General features: G+C 55.9%; 1 protein-coding gene across 4 annotated transcripts in view; it reads left to right on the top strand.

The window, feature by feature from the left end:
• Positions 1-1,064: 1,064 nt before the first annotated feature.
• The window catches only part of TRAF5 (TNF receptor associated factor 5), a 45,680-nt gene continuing 28,136 nt past the window's right edge, over positions 1,065-18,608 (top strand). For 3 of the 4 annotated variants that reach the window (XM_044267119.1, XM_044267121.1, XM_044267120.1), the window contains exons 1-2: positions 3,037-3,168; positions 15,119-15,244. In XM_044267119.1, coding sequence (XP_044123054.1) covers positions 3,089-3,168; positions 15,119-15,244 — 206 coding nt within the window. In that variant the 5' untranslated portion in view covers positions 3,037-3,088. Of the gene's footprint in view, positions 1,118-3,036; positions 3,169-15,118; positions 15,245-18,608 lie in introns of those variants that run through there. The other variant, XM_044267123.1, reaches the window with a different exon arrangement.

The raw sequence follows: 18,608 nt of genomic DNA on the forward strand, positions 1-18,608 counted from the left end.
CAGTGGGTTAAGGCCTCTGCTTTCCGCTGGGGTCATGATTCCAGGGCCCTGAGATCGAGCCCAGCATCGGGCTCTCTGCTCAGCAGGGACCTGCTTTCTCTCTCTGCCTGCCTCTCTGCCTACTTGTGATCTCTGTCAAATAAATAAATATAATCTTTTTAAAAAATTTATTTACTTATTTATTTGTCAGAGAGAGAGAAAGAGAGAAAGCACGAGCAGCAGAGGGAGAAGCAGGGTCCCCGCTAAGCAAAGAACCCGATGTGGAGTTCCTGGGAGTCTATCCCAGGGTCCTGGTCATGACCTGAGCCAAGGCAGATGCTTAACAGACTGAGGCCCCCAGGCGTCCCCACAGAGGAGATTTATACAGACTACAAATATCATTCAGAGCAGAGGCTCATGGAGAGAGGTATCATAAGAAGTCCCGCGTTTAGGAAGTCTGGTAGCGAGAGCCCTTGCCGAGGGCTGCCCGCATACCACTTCAGGTCCCTTCTCCGGACCTCAGTAGCTCATACGTAAAATGAGGAGGGCCAGGCCTCCTTTGCAAGGTTATTTAGAAGATCCGAAGAGATGTTTGGGAACCCCTTGGTCCTCGACCTCTCTAAGGGATTGCTAGCCCAGCAGCAAGGAAGAGGGCTGGCAAATTTGAGCTACTGCCATGGGAAGATCAAGAGGGACTAATTGGAACCAGACCTGAGAACTTGAACTATTGGAGTCAAAGCATGAGGAAGGGTTGGCTCAGCTTGGTCGTCCCAGGTTGAAGGGGAAGATGTGCACTGTTCGAAGGCACTAGAGGAAAATCTGAAATGCTTTTTATTTCTAAGTACTTGGGATTCTAGCGCGGGTTGGTTGGATTTCTCATGCTCGGCGTTCTACCCAGCACCTTCCTGCGCCTCCGCCCTTTCCCCCAGCCTGCGCCCCTCGCCCGGACCGCCCGCGGGCCCCGCCCCAGGCCCCTCCCGTCGCGGGTCCCGGGCCCGCCCTCCTCCTTCCCCCGGCGGGGCTCGGCGCGCAGGGCTCTGGGGCTGAGAGCCTCGCCCCCGCCTCGCCGCCGGCCGCTGCCCAGCATAGCCGCGCGCCTGCAGACCGGCGCCCGCGGACTCCCCGCGCGGAGCCACACGTGAGTCCCGGCAGGTCGCCGCCCCGGCGGTGGCAGCGGCGACCAGCCCCGCGGCTGTAGGGCTGGAGTGAGGGGCCGAGGATCGCCTGTCGGCTCGTCCGGTTTGCTTTGAAACCGAAAGCGCCGCGGCGGCACGAGCCCTGCACCCTTCTCCCCGCGCCCGACGCCGGGCTGCTGGGGCCCCGGGCCCGGACACCGGCCCCTCCCGCCCCGCTCGCGTTCAGCGAGTCCCGCGATCCGCGCTCAGACTCGCGCGGGGAGGGCGCGGGCGGTGGGCGCGAGGCGGACGGGCCGGGGCAGCCCGCGGGGCAGGTGGCCGCCGCCGCGGGCGAGGGGGTGCGGAGGCGGGTGTGGGAGACAGCTGGGCTCGGCGGCTCGGAGCGGGTTTTCTAAGCAGGGGAAGGCTGTGTGGTGTGGACGCAACTGGGGGCCCCGAGCTGGGGAGCTGCTCCAGAGCGCGCCTGGGGATTGGAGGGACCGGGTTCAGGTCGGGGGACGCAGGGCGGGTTTCAGGTGAGCCGGGTGCGCACGCTCTGCAAATCCCGGGCGCCCCCTGCGTGCCCTTGGGCACCCCCTCCACCTCTGCAGGGCTTCTCCGAGCGGAGCCCTCCGGAATGGAACCGGAATAGGGGAATGAATGGAAACCTCCGCAAACTGTTCGGTTGGGCGTGCTCAGTTAGAAACAGCACAGCACGAGACGAACCCGACGCTGCACATGCAGACCCTCGCCTGAGCTCGGAGGGGTCTTGGAGGAAACCAAGGTTCTGGGAGGTGGAGTGCGTGGCCAGGGACACCCAGCGAATTGGTGGAATCTGGGTTTTCCAGACCAGATTGCCTCCCCCTTGGTCCTGCCCTGCAGGGTTTTGGCAATTGTGAGACTTTTCAGTGAATCCTGGGGCCACAGTCTTGTGGTTCACCCTGCTGCTCCGCTCTGCCGCCGCCTCCTTTCTCGGCGGGTTCTGCCCCCTCCTTCAGAGTTTCCATATTTGGCTATTTCAGATTTACTTTCTCCTAACTCAAGTTATCTGGCTGGGGCTGCAGGGCGGCTCCGGGCGAGCGCTGATGTAGGTGGAGGGAGGCGTGGCTCCCCGCCCAGGCGGTGCCTGCAGCCCTACCCTTTTCAGCCCCGGGCTCTGACCCGTCTTCTGTGAGGACAGGGATCTCATAACCAATTTAATTCAGTAAATATTTATTGGGCACAGGTGCTGTGTGGCTGGGGCCCGTGGAATACGGTTTCTTCCTCCAGGGGCGTTTGCATTTGAAAAGGGCCCTGGAAGACAAAATGCAAACACAGTGAAGAGTAGAACGTGCTGGGCAGTACCTGTGAGGGAGTTTTAGGTCGGGAAAGGCCAGGTCGGACCTCCCAGATCCGGAGTGCTGCGGGGGCCGCTGTGCCTTTCTCACTTGGCGGATGGGAGGGTGTTAGCTCTGTGGCTGGTTTGGGTGAAAACCACACCTGAACTCTCTTCCCGTAGTTCTCCAGTTTGCACAGGACAGACATTGCCGCGGGAAAGATGGATGTGAGATGCAAGCAGAAAGTAGCCAGCCCCTGTAGACTCTTTCTTGGTTTTGTTGTTTTGTTTTGAACTCTGCGGAGTGGGTTGGCCCTCATCCTGGAACCTCCGTCCCCTGGTCCTAGACAGAAGCAGAAGAAAGTCTCCTATCTGAGCCAGTCTCTGGATGTCCTGCTGGGGGGGTGGTGATGGAGGAGGTGATTTTCTCAAGTCCTCTGGGCTGCGGGCTGAGGCAAGGGGAGTAGGATGGACAGCGTGTCCATCTGTCAGCAAGCCATCCCCTGAGTTCCCATTGGCCATGGGTGGCAGGGCAGTGGGAAGGAGAGGGAAAGGAGAGGAGGCCCCATCCACTGAAAGTACCAAGTGCAGTAAGTGGGCTATTTCAGTGGGGCTGGAGGGGGGTGATGTGCAGAGCGAGGGAGCTGGGTGCCTCTGAGTCAGTCCTTTTAGGCTAGCCATGGGAAAGGCTCGTCGGCGTTTAGACAAGCAGCCCTTCTGTGATTATCTCAGCTTCACTGCGGAGGACCCTGAAGAAAAGTAAGTCCCTGTTTATGAAACTCTTTGCTTTTTAAAGCATTTTCTCATCACTGTTCTCATTTGTCCTCCATGGTATCCTAGCGAGTCAGGCCAAAGCAGGATTATTGTCTACATCTCCCAGATGGTGAGGATAAAGCATGTTGTGTAGTAGACCTTGAGGCTCCCGTGCTGGGCCTGGTGTCTGGCTCCAGGCCCCCGCCCTGGTTTCTCAGAGAGCGAAACCTGCCTGCCTCCTCCTTGGCCAGACTTTGATGATGCACGTCTGGTCTGTTCCCACCGACGTGGAGCAGGTTCTGGAGACTCTGCCCTGGCCAGCATGTGAACAGATGCCCGCTCTGCCCAGCTGAGTGGACTGGGGGCAAGACCTGTGTCTCTTCTTGTTTGTATTCTGGAGTCTGGTGTACAAGAGACCTGTACAGATGTCTGCGTCCAGTGCATCTGAGATGTGTCTCCCTTGGGCTCGGAGCTGATAGGGGCTGATGGCTGGGGAGCAGGTGCTGGGTGGAGCCCTAGAGAGGATGAGCTGCCTGCGGCAATCGCTTAGATCCCAGAAATCCGAAGAGCCCTGGGCAATTTGAAAATAGCCTCTCTTACCTGGTTAACCTCTCCTGCTTCCCTCAGAGAAGGGAGAGGCCGGGGCTGTTCCTTCCACATAGCTGGCTGCAAGCTGGGGCTCAGAAGGGACCGGAACGATCTCACAGAATGTAGGCACCAGCCAGGACCCAGCCCAAGTCCTTGAACTCTAAGTCCTGTGCTCTTCGGTTGTTTCAGCTAGAGGAAGTCAGGGTTCTGGATGGGAGGAGCAGGAGGGAACCTGAAAGGCATTCATCAAAGGCGACCTGATGCCTTTGTCCCTGTACCGCGGTCTTTAAGAGCTAATAGACCAAGGGAAGGGGAAGCAGTGGCAGACGCTGTCTCTTAAGAGCTTTTTCTGCCCAGATGGTGGCTTTTACTGAGGGCTCCTGGGGCAGGAGTCATCATCGCAGCCAAGCTGTGTGGGTGTCTGTGTGCGTGTGTTGGGGGAGAGAACATGTCCCAGGGGCAGAAGAGATCCCCAGGGCGGGAGGCTTCCTGCCCTGGCTGAGGCCAGGGTTAGGCCCCATGGAGTTTGTTGCTTTGCCCCGAGGAAAGCTTTATTTGGAGGGTCAGACGGCCGTGGATCCATGTGGCCCCCGGCAGGCCCTGTCTTGTGAGGAAGTGGACTCGAGGACCAGAGAGGAAATAAAAGTGAAAATACTCACTAGTCCCGACAGAACTATTCAAAATCCATTTGCGGGGAGAGCGATGAGTCTGCCCGTTGTTATCAGGAGGCAGGTGGGGGGTGCGTGCCAGGATAGGGCAGCAGCAAGAGGGAGGCTATCGGTGTGTCCCTGCAGGGTCTGTGGGGGGCGCCCCTCCCAGTGGGTGTGAGCAGGGAAGGAGGACCCGTCTCACTTTGAGCAGTTCCCCACGCCTCATGGCTGGACCCGCGCTCCACAGCTTCTCTGCTCACCAGTTCAGAACATCCCTGGGATTTCCCCCATGGCCTGTTTTCTCTCAGGGAAAAGGTACTCTCCTGACCCATGGGAGAACACCTTCTCCACCTACACCGCCGATTCAGCCCTCTCCTCCCTCTGCCAGGTTCCCTCCCTTGTTCCCTGACCACTCACTCCTTCCTCTGCCCCACTGTTAAACAGGAAAGCTGAGCCTCTGTTAAACAGGAAAACCCCGTGTTTATGCACCCCCTGTTCTCTCCCTTTCACGGAGAAGCTTCTGGAAAGGGCAGCCAGCCTTTGCACTTAGGCTGTATTCCTCCCTCAGCGCCGTGCACCTGCCCTGCCGCTCAGATTGCCCCAGGGGTTCTGGGGCTGGTAATCCTCAGTTGCCAGCCTGCTCTGCAGCTGTTGCCCATCTCCTCAGAGGGGCCCCCATCCCCACCAATGCCTCCGTCCTTCACCCTGAGCTTCTCATCTTCCTTCAGCCCTGCAGATGCCGGTATGAGGCTCTGGCTGTGCCCTCCGGCTGAGCCTCTATCCCCTGTGCTCTTCTCCCTAGAGCCCTCCTGGCCTCCCAAGGCTTAAACCAACACCCTTAAGGAAAGCTTTCTGTCTCTCCCCCAGCTCTTTTCCTGGCGGCTTGATTTGTGACACACAAAATCTTCACCGTGATGTTTCGGGAGCCCCTCTCCCACCTGCTGCGTAGTGGAAATAGTGTGGACTTTCAAAAGCTGGGAGCTCTGAGTTCAAATCTGCATTTATGGGTGGCTGGTTGTAGTTGTGTGATCTGGGCAAGTTGGCCAACTTCCAGGAGCCTCTGTGTTTCCACAGAGAGACTGTAGGGTCACTCACTGGAGGCCGGTGAAAGGATTCAATGAGCCAGTATGTACACAGAGCCTGGTGTCTGGTTGGGTGCTCAGTAAAGCTGGTTTTCTTCTTCCATGTGTGGGAGCGCAGTAGGCAGTCGTGGGGTCTCTGGGGAGGTGCACAATGTGTGTCTAGCCTAAAGGCACTCAAATTTAAGTTAAAAACAGACAAACAAAAGAACTGCCAAGTGCCAGGGCAGACCATCATTTAAAGTAGCCTGGTGCTGTCACTTTGCAAGCTCTACACCTGGCAGACCTCGGTCTCCAGGGGCAGGTGAGCTGGGACAGGGCAGGGCACCGTGGGGGAGAAGCCGGGACAAGCCCTTGGCAGGCAGAGGGCAGAGAGGAGGGCAGATAGCAGCAGATAATGGAGACCCAGCCCCAGGGAGTAGGTTTCAGGGGCAGGATTCCAGTCTTCAGACTAATCTGTGGGCAGAGCAGCTGCCACCTCGGAGGGAAAATAGTGCTGGGTAGGGAGGTGAATCAGGGACCCCGCAGACGACATAGAATGGATTTGGAAAGCAAAAATAGAGCCAATGGCTTGATTACCAGGAGTAGAGCTGTTCCTTTAGTGGCATCAACTATTCAATCAGAGCGGAGTGTGGAGTGAAGTTGATGGGTGCTGGCTGTCAGTCCGTGCCCGTCCCAACCCCCCAACTGGGAGGGGGTTGGAACGGTCAATCTGTGTGCTGAGCCTTCCTTTAGAGGAACCCTTGGAGCCAAGGTAAAGCCAAATACTCATGAAAGTGCCACTTCTGCCTTCCTGACATGAAGATTCTGAGGAAGAGGCCGGACAGACACCTGTGATGCACCCTAGGGGACAGACAGCTGCGATGCACCCTAGGGGACAGACACCTGTGATGCGCCTTGGGAGAACTCACCATGCTTCCCTCGGTTCCAGGCAAATAAGTTAACAAAGAGGGAAGACTTCAGTGTTACGGAAAGTCGCAGAATCGAAGTGATTCAACAACGGGGTGGGGTTATGCCAGGAAGCCCTCTGAAGGCATGAGGAGAAGTGGGCAGGAAGGACGGGAGGGGGTATTGGACTGTGGGCAGAGGCATTTCAAATGGGAATAAGGGAAGGAGGGAACAGTTGCCCTTCATGGATGGGAAATAGATTATTGTGGAGCAGACCGACTTCCTCATATTGAGGTTTTATTTGAAAAGCCGGTAATTTGGGATGTTGCTTCAACGGCTCAGTGGCACTTCTGGAGATCTTTTAGAGAATGTCTGACCCTTGGATATTAGCTGTGGACAGCCAGATGCTAAATTCTTTCAATCCTTCCTTGACAGTAATTCCAGATGTGTGACTTCAAGCGTTCACTTCCCTGATGCTGGATCCTTCCAACAAGCATGACTTCTCTAGGGCCCGTATCTTCTGCCGCGCAGCCGAAATGCTTGGTCCTCTCAACGGCAGTTCTGCTTGGCTTTGTTAAAGGGCTATAGAGTCTTTTCGATCTGATGTATCTGTTCCTCTCTTCACATCCTTTCTTCTGCCTAGAGTGCCTCCTGTTTTAATCTACTAATTCATGCCCTTCACCCTTTTCAAAGAAAACGCAAATACATCTCTTTTGGGAATGCTTCCCCAAGACCACACCCAGGTTCTGCGATATTCTCTGAGGACTCACAGGAGTCAGCATAGGGTCATACAGCGATGATTTGTCACAGTGGAAGGATGTAAAGCAAAATTGGCAAAGGAAAAAGGCGCATGGGGAGAAGTCCGGAGGAAGCCAGGCGCAAGCTCCAAGAGTCCCTCCCACCAGCGACATCATACAGGATCTTGTAGACTTGTGACCATGCGTCCGATGTTGTCTACCAGAGAGGCTCATCAGACACCCAGTGCCCAGGGTTTTTACTGAGGTCTGGTCATGTAGGCATCCCCTGCATAACTTATACCAAAATTCCAGACTTCCAGAAGAAAAACAGGTGGTCAGCAACAACCACATTGTTTGTAAAAACAGTTTGGGCACCGTGCACCACCCGAATCAGTTAGGAGAACCTGCCACAAATCTGCCCTCCAAGATGTTAACCAAGGGCCATCCTTAGAAGCAGAACTTTCTCCGGACGGCAGTCTCAAGCCTGCTATGTTACCTCTTTTCTGCATGGCTTCCCTGCGTGATTCCGTGCATCCGTGCCTAGCTGCGGAGAAAATCACTCTAGATACAAGCTAAGAGACTTAGGACCGGCCCAGCATGGCCACCTACCACTGGTGAGCCTTTGAACCCATTTTTTCCCCTCATCCGGAAGAGGGGAATTATAATTCTTCTTTGTAGGCCTCAAGGGTGACTGTGAGGACCAAGGAGATGACATAGTGGGTACTCCTCTTGTCCCTCTTGGTTGAGCTCCCACCGTATGTCTGCCGCCAAGTGGGCCTCTGGGAGCACAGAGCGAAGCGTGGTGTCGTGGCTTTGAGCGGAGACCAGCCCGAGATTAAGCCAGCACTTACCACCCATGTTACCTTGCACCCATTTCTATAATCCTAATTGGTAGAATAATAAGTGAATAAATAATAAATAATAGGTGAATAAATAGTGAGTAATAAGACTAGTGCCCATACCTCACTGGGTTGCTGTGCAAAGTGGGAACAACCCACGTAAGCTTCTCGCACTTCGTAGGCACCCAAAGTGGCAGCTCTCCGTTCACCCAGATATCTGAGTGCTTGCTCTGGGCCAGCACCTTAAAAACACCTGACCCCAGCCCTGCCTTCCGTTTGCTGGTGCGGATTAGTATTGAAGGAGGAGGAGGGACCTAACCTGGCTGAGGAGGCAAGTGAAGTCCTCCCTGAGTCTGAGATGCTTAAGCTGGGTCTCAGGGGGGGTTCGCTGTGTGAGCAGGAGATGAGGGGAGACCAAAGCTTGCGCAGAGGGAGGGCAGCCTGTGGGGTGAAGGCTGTGCAGGGGAGCCAGGTTTGCCTCTTGTGTGAGGAATGGGAAGGAGGAGGCCAGGGAGGGTGGAGAGTGAGGGGTGGGCAGGAAGGGGCTCTCAGGGGACACTGGGGGTGTGGGCAGGACCGCTGCCGCATGTGTCAGGGCTTGGGGACATGCAGAGGATTGGGAGGCGCTGAAAAGATTGTGCAAGTGACGCACTTGGTGTTCTCAGAAGCTCAGTTAGGCTTGGTGTGAAGAATGCTCTGGAGGAGCGAGTGGGTGAGGCAGACCAGTTGTAGGAGGCTGTGTGGTGGGCCCAGTCAGTGGGGGCGCGGGCTTGAATCAGGGTGTTGGTCGCGCGGGGTGGGGTGGAGAGAAGGAGGTGGCATGTACCCAGGTACCCGTCAGGTACACTCAGGGGGCGTCCGTGATTGACAGGGTGGGGGCGGGGCGGGGAGGGGGAAGGCATTGACCCGGTGATGCCAGTTGTCTGGCGACAGCAGGAAGATGGAGAGGGGTCTTCACAACGAGGGAGCTCTGGAGAGAGAGCCAGTCAGGGGAGGGAATGCGTTGGTTTCGGAGCGCCTGCAAGACGGGCGGAAGGAGGCACAGGGTAGGCAGCCTGGACGTGAGTCTAGACGGCGGAGGAGGTCCAGGCTGGCAAGAGAGAGATGGTTGGGAGCTGTTAGTTCATACGTTATCTCTGGTGCTGGACGGTGTGGTTTCAGGGAAGCTAAAGGGAGAGTGTGTGTTGGGAGGAGGGTTTGGGGCGTAACAATGTCAGATGTTGCTGAGAAGCCAGGTCAGATGAAGACTGAAAATGGACCATTGGCCTTAGTGACCCAGCTGTCACTGCTTTGGGTGGCTTGGTGAGGATGTGAGCCGGGCTGGGGTGGGCTGAGGATTGGATAGAAGCGAGGCCAGTGGAGACGTCCCTCCACTGGGTGTGGGTGATGGTGAACAAAGAAGTTTGGCCTTGAGAGGAAGGAGAGAGCTCGAACTTTCGAGAAACATGAGAGTGAGGGTTTTTAGTGTTGCTTTGATCTCTGGAGAGACCTGTGTGAGAGCTGATGGAAGGAGCCGGCTGACAGGGAGAGGTTGGCGATGGAGAAGGCGGGGTGGGAGACAGTGGGTGTCAAGTCTAGTCCCCCCGAGAAGGCAGGAGTTCAGGACAGGTGCAGAGGTTGACCTAATTCAGAGGTTGCCTCTAATACACCCTGGGAGGGGGAGGGCAGAGCAGGGCACCCCTCCTTTCCCCATGCAGGGAGACGTGCAGGTCTGGTGGCAGGAAGTGGAGGTCGTTCTGGTCGGTGCAGGTCTGGTGGCAGGAAGTGGAGGTCGTTCTGGTCGGAAGACTTCTGTTTTTTTCTGTGCAGTAGGAAGTGAAGTTTGGTTGGTGGGGGAGGGGTGGGCGGTGGGGGGCGTGGTCAAGGTTTGTGGAGAAGAGAAAGGTTTGAAATAGATACTGAAAAGAGGAGAATGAGCTGAAAAGGAAGAACTGGCCTCAAACTCTGTTACCTGTCAGCATGGTGAAGCTTCCAGAAAAAGACCCTGGCAGATAGGATGTTGGCCCTCTAGCATCTCGTGAGGCTCTTGAGTGAGGGCCCCATATGTGTTTATTGATGGAAAGGTTGGCCTGTCTACCTTTAAAAATCCTTTCCGGCATCTTCCCCACCTTGCCCCCGTGCCACCTCCCCAGGGGCTAGCTCCTATTATTAGGGGTGAGGAGTGAGGCTCAAACTCTGCTTTTCCAGCTCCATCTGGCGGAACCCTCCCCTCCTGACCCTGACTCCCCCTCCCCAAGTCAGCCAGCACCAGCCAGCGTTGCCATGTCTAACTGGAACCGGCGGGACGTCAGGACTTAGAGTTGAGATGAGATGGTTCAGGCACCAGAAAGCAGGGTGGGGGGGGGCCATGAAGCTTTCCGTAAGGCAGCCGTTCAGTCTTTCCATCCGTGTCTGTGGTGTACCTGTCCCTGCACCGTTCCAAGTGTCGGGGCCTCAGCAAACCAAAGAAGTCCCTCTGTCCCCGCGGGGTGTGTGTTCGGCCGGGGGAGGCTCGGCGGTAAAGAAGTGAACCCATACCACGCCTGATGGTGGTGAATGCTTTGGAGAAACATCCCTCAGGGGAAGGGGGTGTGTAGTCAGGGAGGTGGTGTTTCCAGGTGGGGCGCTCTGCGAAGGCCTCCCTTGTGAGGCAGCATTTGAGCAGACAGCTGAAGGGTGGGGACAAGCCATTCCAGCATCAAGGGGACAGACAGCAAGTCAGGGTTCTCGCAGCAGTCAAGAAGAAGCCCGGCCAGCGTGGCTAGAAAGTGTGGGCAGGAGGAGAGCGCTGGAAAATGAGGACAGGCCAGATCGTGCAGGCCTCGAAGAACACTGGCTTTACCCCTGAGAGCAGAGGGTGGCACATCTGACTTCTGTTCTTCAACAGATGGTTTGGCTGCTGGCGTGTGACTGGGCTCCGCAGGGAAGGGCAGAGGCAGGAGGCCAGCTGAGAGACCCGCGCTGCTTCCGGTGGGGAGATGAGGCCGGCTTGGAGCAGAGGAGTTGTGCCAAAAGTAGGGAGCAGCCGTTTGAGATGTTTAGGAGAAGAGCCGGGAGGAAGAAGAGCTCTGTTGTGGGGGCAGGGTAGGAAGAGCCAAGGGTGATCCCGAAGTTTGGGTCCAAGCAGTAGGGTGATGGGTGGCGCCCTTTCCCTGGGGTGGAGGAAGGCTGGGAGGAGCAGGTCGGGGGCTTGGCTGTGTTACTACTGAGGGGTCTGGCGAGTGAACAGGGAGGTGTGGGCCAGGTGGCTGGGATAAGGAGAGGCCCAGATTGCAGACAGAAAGCGGGGCGCTGGCGGTCTCAGATCCCATCCAAGGCGGGAGCCAAGATGAGCTCAGCTGGAGAAGGAATGTGGAGAGAAGAGCACCAGCCTGGGTCCTCGGAGCCGTGGGGAAATGAGGAGCGGCCAGTGGGGGGGAGGGGAATGGTCTAGAGGCGGGCCCAGCGGTCCAGCTCCGTGCGTCTCACATGACGACCTGCTGTAGACTGTACCAGAAACTTGTTTCGTAAGCTGACTTCTAGCTGCTACTGAGAGATCCCATTCTGAAGTACATTATAGGCCAAGCCAAAGTATTGCAACAAGTAGGCTCCCCAAACAGGTCTGTTTCTCTGGGGAAAGGCGTCCAGGCCGGCATCTCTAGCCTGTTCCCCTCTTCACTCACACTCTTCAGGCAAATGCTTGTTGGACTTGGTATGGTCCCCACCAGGGCTGACGTGTCTGGGAGACCGGAACTATCTGGTCACTTGGGGTCCTCCCCCACTGTAGAGTGAGGCAGGGGCCTCTGCACACAGCAGGCGCTGTATAAATGCTGACCGGGCGTGAAGGATGGACACACGTGGATGTTAAGTACTCCTTTATGCCTGGGGTGCTGTGTGCTAGTAATTTATGTGATTCAACACATTTAATCCCAACTCCAAGCCTTAGAGAAAGGTACTAGGATTGTCCCATTTGCCAGATGAGGAAGAGAGGACCCAGGTAAGTGGGTGGCAGAAGGAGCTGAACCCCACGGTCTGATTCCAGAGCTGGTCTCTAGGCTGTGCTGCCTCTCACCCGGATCTCTCTCCGTGTCGGGTGGAATGGGGTGAATTTCCCTCTGGCCATGACACAGAGCCAAGAGCACTGGACTCGGAGTCAGGGAGCCTGGACTGACATCCTGCTCCGCCGCGTGCTAGCTGTGCGGTGTGCGGCTTGGGCCCCAGGTACGGACTCCATCAGTGCGGTGACGCTGGTAACGTTGCCACAGGGTCAGTGCGAGGACTGGGTGAGATGCTGTGTGTGAACCTACAAACTGCTAAGTACTAGTGTGTGTGAGTGGTAGTGTTAGTGTTATTATCTTGAAAAATCAAACCGTGGAACCTTCAAGATGATCCAAAAAAGTTGCCAGAGAGGTATAGATCGTAGGAAACCCAAACAGGCCTGGTTCCCACCAAAATAATTCCTCGGCACACTTTTTAATTTACTGATTTTTTTTCTTTTTCTTTTTAAAAAAGATTTTATTTCTTTATTTGACACACAGAAAGAGAGATTGCAAGCAGGAGTGCGGGGGCACAGAGGGAGGGGGAGAAGCAGGCTCCCGGCCAAGCAGGGAGCCAGATGCGGGGCTCCATCCCAGGACCCTGGGATCATGACCTGAGCTGAAGGCAGACGCTTAACTGAATGAACCACAGGCACCCAAATTACTGATGTTTCTGCTTGAGATTTGGTTTGATGAGTGTCACGGTGTTTCCAAAGCTGTGACACTTTAGCTTGCTGATCTCTTTTTTTTTTTTTTAAAGATTTTATTTATTTATTTGATAGAGAGAGATCACAAGTAGATGGAGAGGCCGGCAGAGAGAGAGAGAGAGAGAGAGAGAGAGGGGGAAGCAGGCTCCCTGCTGAGCAGAGAGCCCGATGCGGGACTCGATCCCAGGACCCTGGGATCATGACCTGAGCCGAAGGCAGTGGCTTAACCCGCTGAGCCACCCAGGCGCCCTAGCTTGCTGATCTCTTAAGGCCTTGTACAACTGACTGGGAAGAAGACATTCTTTCCAATTCTTTCTCTCTCTCTTTCTCTTGCCCCTCTCCACCCCCCACAGGCTCGCTTCCATCTCTCCCTCTTCTGCTGTCTTGATCCCTAGAACCCAATGTCCAGGGTTGTGTGAGGGGCTAGAAGGTTCCATGAGCAGGACTCAAGGACGCCTGCCCTTGTGTGGGCTGGGCATCTGGGCTACACCTGGAGTAGCAGACCTCAGGAAGCTTCTAGGTTATATGGCCACAGTACAGAGCCAGCATGAGAGGGCCACCTGAGGTCCCATCCGCTTTCTCCCTGGGCCTGGGCGGGAGCTGGTCTCCCACTGGTTGGAAGAGGGTAGCTCCGTCTGCCCCTTGCAGAACATCGACTCCTGCCCCAGCCCCGGCCTCTCGGGGCTCTGAGGCAGCCGGCAGTGTTTCACACGTCTGTGGTCTGCTTTGGAGACGTGACCTGGCCCAGAGGAACCTATGCGTGAGCTCGTATGAGAGATGAGGCATGGCTAGAGTGATGTTGGCCTTTGGTATATAAAAGTCGCCAAAAGGTCAAGCCAAGCCTTCTGAATCCACCTTGGCACGTCTGTTGTGTATCCTGTCTAGGGAGCTCTTGGGTCTCTCCCCTTTCCACAGAGCACGCCCGTGAATGATGGGGCCGGGCAGAGGCTTCTGAATTCCAAGCCGGAGCTCAGCGTCTCAGCCATTGTCTGTTGACTGTGTCTCCAAACTGCCACGTGGCTCTGCTTGCCGGGCCCCTGGAATCTCCGTCTCCCCATGCATGTGAGGGGATAGGATGGTCAGGAAGGGAGAGGCCGAGAAAATCCTAAGGCTCAGATGGCGCCCCAGGCCGTGGTGAAGTAGGGATCCCCACCCACATTTGGGGAGAAGTCCGGTTGGGACGAGGTGGCCTTTCCCATGAGGAGAGGTGGGAATTTGGCGAGGATGGGGGACAGAGGCTGACCCAACCTCAGGGGAGTCCCACAGGGAACCCTGCAGTAATGTGGCCAGGGGTGGGAGAAGGCCACACAGCACAGTGTCCCCAGGGACAACAGATCAGGGGGTTTTAAGGAGGAAGTACTTAATGCCACATAAAGGGCAGCAGGGTGCAATTTAGGACAGACTCATTGGTGAGTCTGATTGTGTGATTACAGTTTAGGTCATCGAACTAATATAATATGCATTTCCCAAGCCCTTGGGCACCCCCCCCCACCCATCACCCAGATGAGTCAGGGCCCCCCTGGCTTGTTCAAGGGCAGGGTTCAGAGACCTGGGAGAACAGGCCAGGCTGCAGGGGAAGCCTAGGAGGGACCCAGGTCTGCAGGCCCTGCTCTGGAGCCGGCAATGGAAGGGTGGGGGGGGTGGCGGGAGCAGGTGCTGCTGGGCTGACGCCCCCTGCCCCTGCCAGGGTGGGGTGCAGGTGGGGGCGTGAGGAATCTGGGCTCTCCATGCCCCCTTCCTGTTTCCCCGTCAGTGTCTGCGTACAGTAGGTCCTCAGCAAAGGAATGATTGACAAAAAGTGATTGAATGAATAAACCTTTAGTGGGAGATAGTCCTGTGGAACCATGAATTCAGAATAACGCATTGGGTGAAGTGAGGAGGAGAACGTGTGGAGGAGGGGCTAGAGACGCGAGCGAGAGAGAGAGAGAGAGAGAGAGAGAGAGAGAGCTTGGGGCGGAGGAAGAGCACGTCGCTGAGTCAAGGGTCCCGATGGGGGGGAGTGCTGCACCCGTGCGGGGGAGGTGCAGCTTCTGCACGCGAGTGACAATGTGTCCCCGTGAGTGACAATGCGTCCCCGTGAGTGAGGAGCTGGGCCCACCCACAGGGTGTGATGTGACTCGAGCCTTCACGGGCGCCGGCTGTACGGGAGGGGACCGTGGGTGGGCTCTCGGGACTCAGCTCTGCCATCAGAACTGCCTCTGGTCACTATCACAGGGGCCCGGGGAGGAACACGGGGACGAGAGAAAGCAAGGGCATGTGCCGCAGAGCGGTGAGCGAGGGAACACACATGAGCATGAAAAGACCGGAGGAAAGAAGGGGGACTATTTAGGCAAGTCGCCCTGGGGTGGGGTGGGGCCTGAGGTCATCGTCTCCGAAGGGAAGGGGTGTCTTCAGGAAAAGGGGTGGCTCCCTCCCTGTGCTCCCAGATGACGCCTGACCTCCCTCCCTCTGCCTTCATTCTTCCCCATCTCAGCAGGCACCACCTCCACCCGGGTGTTGAGGCCCAGTCCTGGAGTCGGCCTCCGGTCCTCCCAGCCCACCCCCCGGCCTCGCATACGGTCACTGGGCAGCTCCATTCCCCGCCGCCACCAGCGTCCAGGTCTGTGCTCTCTGCCCCACCGCGCCAGCGGCTCCCCTCCATCAGCCTCCCCACTGCAGTCCCCCTGCCCCTGGCCCTCCCAGGCTGTTCTCCATGCGGCACCTGCCCTGGTCTTCTTAGGCTACAGAGCAGACACTGCCATTAGTTCCTTAAAATACTCCTGCTGTTTCCCGTGGCTTTGTTCTTAGAATGAACCCAGATTCCTTCCTGTGGGCAGCCCGGCCCATGCGATCTGGCCTCGGCCCCGTCTCCTGCTATTCCTCTTGTCCCTGACATTAGGCCACGCGGGCCTCCTCTGTGTTTCCCAAACATGGCAAAGCCTTTCCCAGAAGCAGTCATCACCCTTGCTGCCCCTCCGCCTGCGGGGTCTGTTCCGCGGGTCCTCACGCTCGCTCCTTCTCATCCTCCCCTGGCTGTTCATGTGTCGCCTCCTCCAGAAGGCCTTCCTGTCTGCAGTGGCTGCTTCTGTTTCTTTATCTCAACATCCTGTTGACCTCCTTCAGAGGACTTACCACAGTTTGTTAACTACCTCCTTTGTGGTTACTCCCTTGTCTCCTCCATTGTAAGCCCCACTGGAGCAGACTTGGACCCTCTCTCCTGTTCTTCCCTGGTCCCCAGAGCCTGATACAGTGCCCCACTGGTCAGACAGTCAGGGTGTCACCAGAGTGGGGGGACCTTGGTGGACGGGCTCCGAGGCAAATGCTTAGTCATCATCCTCCTCCTCCTCCTCCTCATTCCTGTGTACCACCATTATAAGCTCTTCATGCATACCGGAGTCAACAAACTTTTTCTGTAAAGAACCAGAAAGTAAATACTTTAGGCTTTGGGCTGTATGGTCTGTGGCACAGCTGCTCAACTCAGCTGTGGTAGCAAAAACAACAGCAACAACAACAACAACAACAAAACCAACCCTAGATGACAGGTAAAGAAATTAACATGGCTGTGTTCCAATAAAACTTTATTGACAAAAACAAGTGGTGGGCCGGCTGACCCTTGATGTGCAGTATTAACTTATTTGGTCTTCAAAGATTCTCTAAGGTAACTACTAGTATCATTATCATTATTTTCTAGATGAAGAAACTGAGACGCATAGAGACTGAGTAACTTGTCTGAGATCATGCAGCTGTTCAGGGATGGAATGGGGATTTGTGCCCAGGCAGGTTGACTCCAGAGCCCACGCCAGTGGCCAGCATCCCACACTGCCTCTTGGCAGGCTTTGAAGAAACAGAGAGGAACCCCAGCACCTCTTTATCCCCTAAGGGCCTTCACTGCTTCCTGGACATGGGAAATCTCCAAGTTTCCTCATTTAGCAACCTGGGGACGCTAATGATGTATCCGTCATCCGGTTGCTGTCAGGATTAAAACGAGATCCTGCACGTAAATCAGCTGACTCTGAGCCTAGACAGGCTCGCTGAGCGTAAGCCTGACCCTTATCCAATTCCAACCCTTACTTCCATTCACATCTTTTTTTTTTTTTCCCTCCATTCGCATCTTTTCATTTTGCCCCTCGCCGTCTGTCTGCCTGGTTCAGATTTGCCCTCGGTTGTCTTCCTGGCCCTCCTTCCAACAGGAAGGTCTCACATTAATCCTAGAATTCCCCTATTTAGTGAACACCGACTGAGCGCTCTGGGCCAGGCATGGGGCTGGCTCTGAGGGTCTGGAGACCAAGGAGGACAGCCCCCCTCTGAGGAGTTCACCAAGGAGCTGAGCCCGGACAGCAGGGAGGACTGGGAAGAGGTCGGACCTGAGGCGGGCGGCTGAGAGACTAGAGTCGAAACTTCCCAAAGAGGAAGCTTTTGTCTGGGAAGATCAGTAGTGTTTTCTCTCTCTCTTTCTCTCTTCCCCGCCCCCCCCTTGGTCTTAAGTTCTGAGAGCCAAGCTAAAAGGTCTGCTCCAGCATCCCTTGGACCCAAGTGGACTTGAGATGGGCTCCGAGGCTTCCCCGTAGGGGAGATTGATGTTAAGGGCACATAGGGGTGGGCACCCCTGGAGGGGTGCAGGGATGCCTGTCAGCCCTAGAACCCCCCTCTCTTCGCCAGCAGTGCTTTGCTGCACTCCCAGGAAAATGGAAAAACAGAAGTGTCCTGACAGTTTGGAGAGAAGTCACACTTCTCTTCAAAGGAATTAAAATCTTACCCACATCATTCATCCTGTATCCAAGAAAACCCTCTCCTGGGAAAGTATAAGGAAAAGAAAATACACCCTTATCTCTGCCTCTGCAACACTAAAGCCGGCCAACCAGTGGATAGGCTGTGGGTCATCCGTAGGCTGTCGTCACGTATTGTCTGGCTGTCATGGAATGACCTGGTCTCTGTATGGTCTCCGTCCCGCATTCCGCCTGATGGAAAATGGCCTCATTACTTCTGCATTTCTCCAAGGCCCTTCCTCTTTGTCTGACCTACATGGCTAAAGGTTAATGAAAATAAAACCAGTTTCTCCCAGAGTTCACACAGTAGTCGTATCATTGATGTGCTGAAAGCTAGGGAAATGGTAGACAGGAAGAGAAGGTCGAGGGCTGGAGCAGAGGCCTAGCAGTTGTCTTGAGGGGTTTCATCTTCCGAGGAAAGATCTTCCTACGCTGTTGAAGACTGAGGCTTGGGTAACCACGTTTAAATGCATCTCACTTCTCCCTCATGCCATGCGGATAACATACTAAAGTGTCGTCTTCCCCTTCTCCTCCTTCCCTTTCTCATTCCCCTCCCCTCCTCCTCCTCCTTCTTCTTTTTTTTCCACTTTCCTGGTAGTAACTGTTCTTCCTAGAAGAGCAGAATCTCAGAATTCAAGGGCCAGGTGCCTGAGAGCAGGAACTGCCTGTCCTCCCAGATGGGCACAGATTCCAGAGTCTCCTTGGGTCACTGCCTCAGGGATTTGACATTTTAACTTTTCCTCATCGCTAACCCCATCTCTCCTCCTTTAATTTCAGCCCAGGACCCTTGGTTGGTTCTCGGCTGGGTCTGGGAAAGAGCATATTTGCATATTTGCCGAATGCGAGCTCAGGGAGTCGGTTCCTTATGTTCCTTATGCTTCTGGTGAGGCCTGAACAGGGCCGAGGAAGGGGGAGCTTGCCTTCTAGCTGCCCATCCTCGATTGGTGGCTTTCATTGGCCAGTGTGGGGTTGTCCCTCCGTTGCCTATGGCTCAAGGGCCATCCTGGTGCTCCTGGCCAGACTCCGTGTCCCTTCCTTGTCCCCCAGCCCTGTCAGTCCCACCTGTCAGAGAAAGCAGCCTCCCTCGACTCTGTAGCTCCCAGGACCCTCCCTTACAAAGAAGTCGTGGGGGAAGACTAGAAGCCTCTCAAACCCTTCCCAGGCACCGCTGTACACTCATCAGCAGCCCCTGGACCCTAGAAGTCATTAGCAGGAGGG

The sequence above is a fragment of the Neovison vison genome, chromosome 10 (genome assembly GCF_020171115.1).
Source record: "Neovison vison isolate M4711 chromosome 10, ASM_NN_V1, whole genome shotgun sequence".
Lineage (NCBI taxonomy): Eukaryota > Metazoa > Chordata > Mammalia > Carnivora > Mustelidae > Neogale > Neogale vison.